At 33.3% G+C, this 7883-nt stretch overlaps 1 protein-coding gene across 1 annotated transcript; it reads left to right on the top strand.

Moving 5' to 3' along the window:
• Positions 1-712: 712 nt before the first annotated feature.
• Positions 713-3598, top strand: LOC104803153 (11-beta-hydroxysteroid dehydrogenase-like 4A). The gene is made up of 6 exons (XM_010527035.1): positions 713-919; positions 1393-1585; positions 1926-2011; positions 2566-2697; positions 2871-2999; positions 3287-3598. The coding sequence occupies exons 1-6, from the start codon at positions 737-739 to the stop codon at positions 3485-3487; spliced, it is 924 nt and encodes a 307-aa protein (XP_010525337.1). The 5' UTR covers positions 713-736; the 3' UTR covers positions 3488-3598.
• The last annotated feature ends 4285 nt before the right edge of the window (positions 3599-7883 follow it).

Here is a 7883-nt window from a genome sequence, read left to right as displayed (position 1 = left end):
AAAGAAGAGATGGGAGAGGCTCTCGTTGTCTTCACCACAAAGCAAGCAAATTATGTCAGTCTTATGCAACGCGTCGCTTCAATTATTTTGTATAAAAAAAAGTTATAAATCCTAAATAGAGGATCGATGCATGAAGTCGTGAAAAGGCGTTGATTAAAGGAAATGTATATGATTAAAGGAAATGTATATGAAGACATAAACATTAATTGACGAAAAAGAATACGCGAAGACATGCAGTTCATGGAGATAATTCCATATTTCTTTATGTATCAAACCAAATTTGATACAAAACCAAATGGTTCTATTTTTTACATGACCCAATTTTATCGAATATAACCGAATTGAACTGAACCTATCGAAATCCAAAATTGCGCAACATTGTGTATTCTTTGTTTAATAAAAAAAAATGTATATTTTATTTTTATAACTGGCGCAGGACAGTGTATTATTCTTTGTTTAGTACTGTCGGAAAAAGAAGGAAAGAAAAAAACACATTAATAATAGAACTCCTGATATGGAGAAAAAAAAAACAAAATATATTAAGATAATACCCCTGGATAGGACAAATTCTCATCTTCATAAAAGATACCCAAACTAAATCTTGGAGATTCCATTTTCCCCATTCAATTTTGTAAGGCTTAAAAATATTATAAGGTAGAAAAATACTATAAATATCATCATACATATTCATTTTGAACGGCGATGAACGCAACATAGGGAATCAAGAAAAAAAAACATGGGTTTGACCAACAAAACCCTTAACAATGTTCTTCCTCCTTTCGCTTTTCTGTTTCTGCTTGTCTCCTCCCCACTGCTATTCCTCTTTAAGCTATTCCGCTACGTACAGAGATGCAGGACCGCCGAAAATGTCGCCGGAAAAGTTGTCGTGATAACCGGAGCTTCCTCTGGCATCGGCGAGGTCACTATGCATTCTGAATTTTTTATTTGTACAACTCAACATTAAGTAGAGAATATATTTGGCACTAAATTCAGGCTTCTTTTTGCATTCCGTCTTCACGACAACGCATAGTTTTATATTAAAGAGCAATTTGTGGAATTTCGGAGTGATAGATCACCATTAAAAAAAAAAGTATGTCTAAAATAACCTCTTCCATATATATATATATATATACGGCATTTAGAAACGGCCAGTTCAACATCTTTTTACGTATTACTCGGTATAGTTCGAGCGATATTTTTGTGTACCTATAGGAATATTTTTGTGTATGATATGAGTGTTAGAATATTATTCATAAATGTATAGATTTGCAAATAAAATAAAAATCGGTATATTCACTGTAAAGTATTTAATGAATTCCTTATAAAAAAAGTATTTAATGAATTTTATTATTGTCTTTTTTGGTAACGTTTTTTTTATTTATTTTCGCGTAGCACCTAGCCTACGAGTACGCCCGTAGAGAGGCGCGTCTGACGCTGGTCGCTCGGAGGGAGGACCGTCTCAAGATGGTCGCCAACCGGTGCCGGGAGCTGGGTTCACCGGCGGTCATTGTGACACGTGGCGATGTTTCATTGGTTAAGGATTGCAAGCGTTTCATTGAAGATACGGTCTCACAGTTCGGTCGTCGTGAGTACAATTTTGGTCGCGATGATTTTATCTCTAATTTTAAACTCATTTGCTAATAAAATTTAATTGCTTGGATATAACAGTCATCATGTTGCTGTTACATGCATGTTGGATGGATTATTTTATTTGATCCAAGTTAGGACGAAATACACAAATATTCGGATTTTTCTTTCAATAGATTTATTATCTTTGAATAAATTTCTTCAAAATTAGAGTTTTATCTGATTTCTTCCACCACGTTTGTAACACATCTATATATATATATATATATATATATTTGGAGTAATGGATCTAAAATAAGAAGTGGACCGTAAAACAAGTGTTGCATGGGTCATGGCAGTGGATCACTTGGTGAACAATGCTGGAACCGTGGAGGCCAAAATGTTCGAAGAATACTCCAACATCTCAGACGCCCATAGCCTCATGGTAAACTACAATCCTCAATCATACAATACAATAAATTATTTCTTCTCTATACAAGAAATGACTCGATCGATGATCGATATTTTGAAATTTTAAAAAAAACTAAATGTTTAGTTTTTTTATCATATCGATTTTCAGTCCAACCCTACTTCCAACCCATTCGGTTTGGATTCGGTTCTTATTAAAAATGTTCAATTTGGATTCGCATACTTTGGTTTTACAAAGTATATCAAATCATTTTTGTGATCAAATTCGGTTAAGGATACAATCACTCTCTAGTGGGTATCAGTTATATTTTTCATTTTTGTAAAATTATATCCGTTTTTGATATTTTCACTCCATTATGTGTTATTCAATTACGTTCTTATTGAGGAAAAAAATACGTTTCCTAAAGAAATTATAGTTTTTTATTATTTTATTTTTATATTGATCCAATTTGGATTCGATTATTTTGATTTTCAAAATGTATACAATTGTTTTTTTAAATCATATTCAATTGGATTGAGTCGTAGAGGAAACGTGATATATCAAGAGCTGTGATATGCATTCTCTCGCAGAACACTAATTTCTGGGGTCCAGTCTACGCCACGCATTTCGCGGTTCCTCATCTCAAGAAAAGTAAAGGCAAGATAGTCGCGGTCGCCTCGCCCGCTGGATGGTCCGGGGTCCCTAAGATGAGCATTTATGCGGTAAGTATATAATATTGTGTTGCTTATCACGTATTTACACAATTTATTATATATTTGGTGAAATATAACAGGAACACTAAATTTAATGGTGTAATGACAAGAAACACGAAGCCCTTTCATCTCACAAGCTATTTTTTCTTTTTGAATTCATGTTTCGGAATGGAACTCATAAGGCGACGAAAGCAGCAATGATAAACTTTTATGAAACTCTGCGGATGGAGCTCCATCCAGATATCACAATAACCACTGTCTTTCCAGGGCTAGTCGAGAACGGAGTGACAGATCCTGAACTTATCGCCGAAGTATTTTTTTTTCTATATCACCTAGTCTTGTATACCTTGTTTCGTAAAAACATTCACAAATCCAAAACGACATAGTTGAAATCACAAATTTTAAAAGAGTGACGAATCACTGTAGCGCAAATGTCAAGAATTATGGAATAATTTCCTATTGAATATATAAAAGTGTTTCTAGGCATAAAATTTGATTATAGATAGAAAACTAAACATAGTCGTGTAACCAAATAAATATATCATTTGTAAAAAGATGATACATAAGAGTAAATACCAATGTGGTGATTTGGATACAGGCAAGGGGGCGCCACGGTTTAGTGCCGAAACAGTCAGCGACAGAATGCGCAAGAGCAGTGGTGGATGGGATTTGCAGCGGAAAAACGTCTGTGGCCGAACCCTCATGGATCGGTGTCCTGTTTTGGTTGAGCACTATGTGCCCTGAATTAATGGAGTGGGCTCAACTTCGAAGTATGAAGGCTATGGACAAAAATAAGTAGGAACAAAAGACTGTCCAAGTGCTTAACATATTTATCCTTGTTGGTTTAGTGCTCTATGATGTACTGTTTATGAGCTTTATTCAGATACATTTGATGTATTGATACTTTCTACGGTTTTATGAGAGTATTTGATTCATTGCATGTTCTTGTATACTAGATGTGTTATGAAATTCATGTATCATTATGAATGATACCAAACTCCCTAGTCTTGTATCATTGTGGGAATGATGACATAATAAGACTAGTATGATGTGTGATTGATGATTATAGAGATGATCATAAGTATTGGATACGATCACAGTTATAGGTATTCGTTGGAGAACGGAATACTGGATTGACCCGCATGAGATTGTCACATGGACTAGCGTCATGACTTGAATCTCATATGGCGGTTCCATGATTGGATCCTAAGACCTGAGATATCTACAGAATCCAACATGAGAAGTTGCGTGCTTTGAACACGTCAAACGTCATGCATAACAGGAGGACTATAAAGGCGTGTATCAGGTACGGAACGAATCATGTGCTGGATTGTAGATAGCCAAGATGAGATTTGTACCTCTCGTAAAGGAGAGAGATATCGCTGGGCTCCTCGTGTGAGCGAGACTGTAGAAATGTGTGGCCGCACTATAGATGAGCATCGTCTATTTCAGACAGTCGAACTCACTGAACGAGAAAGCAGTCGAATCAGATAAGGTGGCTTGTCCATGCCTTATGTTCGACATATGATATCGCGATACAAAAGGATCATCAGCCGGAATCATCACTGGTGTTCGTAAGATCACGAACAAACTCTATTTGAGATAGGTAGTCATAGTGTCTTGCTAGAGACCGCCTATGACTTGTATATCCGGAATAGAGATTTCGGGTTATACTGCTATATCGAATGAGCCTACAGGGTCACACACGCATGGAAGGATGAAACACACGAGAAAACGACCGAAAAACCAAGACGGAAAGGTCTGGAACGGACGGACCAGAAGTCCATAACGGACGGTCCGCTGAGCCAGACCCGACGGTCCAGAACGGACTGTCCGTTCCAGAAGGTCTGGAACGGGCGGTCCACTAATGCCAGAACTTTCGTTCTACGTGCTGGAACGGACGGTCCACGTGCATTTCTGGACTGTCCGTTCCAGGTTTCGGATTTTTCGAAATTAGACCGAATTAGGGTTAAATCACCTTATAAGAAGGAGATTAAAACCCTAATTAAGGGAGAGCTTTTGCTGGCCGACTTAAGAACTCTTTTGACAGACTTTTGATGAGATCCAAGAGGTTCAAGAGTGTGATCGAAGTCTCGGTTTATCGAAGCACAAAAACCGAATAGTTGATTCGGGTCCTAGCAGACAAGTTCCAACTGTTGGAATCTATCCCGAGGTGTGGATACGTGTAGAGGGCGAGGTAATCTTCCTCCGTTTCGTGATCAGACGGATTCTTCAATTGAGACAGGCCCCGGATCGATTGACGTAAGCGTTCTAACGTTTCTACGATTCATAGAAGCATGGTTCTAGGGTTTCATTAAATTTTTGTTTTGCATCTGCTGCGCAAACCCTAGAATCGATCTCTTAGGAATAGGATTCGCTCATGAGATCCCAGGAGATCCATCAGTCCTTATGTTTACGTGATCTGGATTTATATTCTTGATATAAGTTATGGTTATTGATGCGAATCTACTGTCGCTATTTTGAATTTTATGTTATGAAACTTCTAATGAAACATATGTACATACATTTGTACCTGTTTTTATTGTAGATGAAATTAATCAAGTGGTGAAATTCTAATGAATATTTTAAATATCTATGTGCTTCTCAGTTTTTTCAACTATATTAGCGAGTATCGACAGTTCTATCCAGACTCAAACCAAAGGACCCGACTAATGTTGAGTATAGTAGAAAACAAAAGAATGGAAAAGATATTTGTATATCTGTTCAAACAGATACTGGTTGTGTTTTGTAGTAGTATTTGATAAAATGGACAATGGCTTATATTGTTAAGAGAAGGGTACATGAGATATTGTTGAAAATTTGGATCACACTCAAATATGCAGAAAGAGTAGAAGCGTGAGCTGAAAAGAGTCAGGTTCTTTGTCAAATTGTAGTTACTTTCAGTTAATTGTAGATAAATGTTATTCAAGAGGCCATAGCCGAATGGTAAAACTGGTTGAGAAGGGTGGGATGCCCTTATCCCAAATCTCATGTTTGAGTTGTGGGTTGGGGATGGAGGTCCACATTTTCTATATACAGACTGTCTCCGAGTCTTGAAAGATGTAGTCGGGTCGAAAATCCGGAGAACTTCTGAGTTAACAGAAAAATAATCGTAGATAAATGTTTGCGAGATTTTTTTTACTCTTCTTTGTCTGTTACTTTAGGTTGTGTTACTTTAGGTTGTGTATAAAAGCCGCATTGTGTTTGTAGAATATTTATTATAGATTATCTCTTAATCATTCTTGGTTTCACAAAGTAGTTTGTGGGTTTTTATGTGGTGTGTTTTATGGTGTTTTTATGATGTTGTTAATGAAAAAAAAATTGAAAATTTTGTTTTTTGTTTAATAAAAATTAAATTTTAGATTTTGATTCAAATTCATTTTTTTTTATTAAAATATGTATTTTAAAAAAAGGTTTACACGGATTTAATGCTACATTGAGTTTTATACATGTACACTATGATTTTTACTCCGATTTAATGCTACATTTTCTTCTCAATCACATATATTTGGCTTCTTGAAAAAGGTTAATTATAAAGATTATGAATGATTCAAAAAAATATATTAAAAATAAGGTTTGACTGTGATAACAATATCCCATATGATAGTTTTGTAAATTATGATTGGTTTATAAAAAATTATTTCAATCTAATTAAATGTATTAATTAAAAGGTGTATGAGACTATTTTACGTTTAAAGTCATTTTTTTGTATAATCCCTCCATATTAGAACCACAATTACATCCCAAAATAAGTAAAAAATGTTATATTATTAATAATTATAAATTAATAATTTATAGATATTATTGATAATTATTTAACAATATAAAACTATTATTTTTAATATACGATAAAAAGTATATTTTCTCTCTATCAAATAAATAATTCATATCATTTTTTTATTAAATTTATATTAATATATATTATAATCAAATAACAACTACTTGTTTTCACCTAATAAATATAAAAATAAAAGAAATTTGTATAAATATGTTGATTTTGAAGAGAGGTGAAAAAAATATTTTTTTCTTTGATTTGCAAACTATATATTTGTATAAAATTTTATAAAAAAATATATTGCTATTTAGCGTTGAGAAGAATCTTTATGATGAAACAAACTCTAAAAGATAAAATAGTTTCATACTAGAGAATTCTAGATTAAAAACAAACTCTCTAATACAAAATAGGTTTTTCATAATGAAATTTTTTTGGAAGAGAGAACTTGTTTCATCCGAAAATTTTTCAAGATTAAACTGTTTCATCCGAAAAAACCTGTTTTCATCCGAAAACTCTTTATGATGAAACTGTTTCGACCAAAAATTTCAGGATAAAACTGTTTTATCCGAAAGAGTATGTTTCGTTTGTGAACTCTTGAGGACAATACTGTTTCGTGTGAGAATGCATCACTTCGGAAAAAAAAAACATTTTGCAAATATGTATAGTGTATAAAGGTATAGGTATTGCAGATGTTAATAAAAAATGTACACTTTGCATTTTACAAACAATCTATATTGTTTGACATACTTGACCGAAAACCTCTATGAATAAATGTAAAAGAGGAGACATATGAGGTTCACAGTACAAAAGCAAAGTCCGGCAGCACAGTTAGCTCAATGACACATTGTTCTGTCCTTCCCTCTGTCGCATTTATTACCAATTCCATCTAAAATTGGCCATAAAATCATTTAAACAATTCATATATATATATATATATATATATACACACATATACATATGCATATATATACCCTGTCGATCAGATGGACACCTACTCTCTTTTGGATTTTGACTTTGTCTGCTGATTTTATTTTTTATGTATGCTTTTAGTTTAAAGCACAGATTAAATTCACCCTTTAGTTTTTGTTCACAATAATTATTCTATTAAAGTTAATTACATGTCAATATTTAATTTTGAATGCATACAATTAAAACAAATGTGTAATACATAATTATCTTTAAATTGAATTCAATTTAATATAATTTTTAAAATCAATTTAACTGAATACAGAAAAATATCAAAATAATAGAAAAATAAATGAAAAAATGTATACGTTAGGATTGATTCGAGATGCTTTGAACGTTATTTTTCTTTTTTCTCCCAAGCTTTGAAATTTACACTTTTTTTTAATTCCGAGATATGTATACATATACATGATAAATATATATATATATATATATATATATATATATATATATT

The sequence above is a fragment of the Tarenaya hassleriana genome, unplaced genomic scaffold, assembly GCF_000463585.1.
Source record: "Tarenaya hassleriana unplaced genomic scaffold, ASM46358v1 Cleome80, whole genome shotgun sequence".
In the NCBI taxonomy this organism is placed as follows: Eukaryota; Viridiplantae; Streptophyta; class Magnoliopsida; order Brassicales; family Cleomaceae; genus Tarenaya; species Tarenaya hassleriana.
Note: the sequence above shows the minus strand (reverse complement) of the source record. Positions and strands in the feature narration are given on the sequence as shown.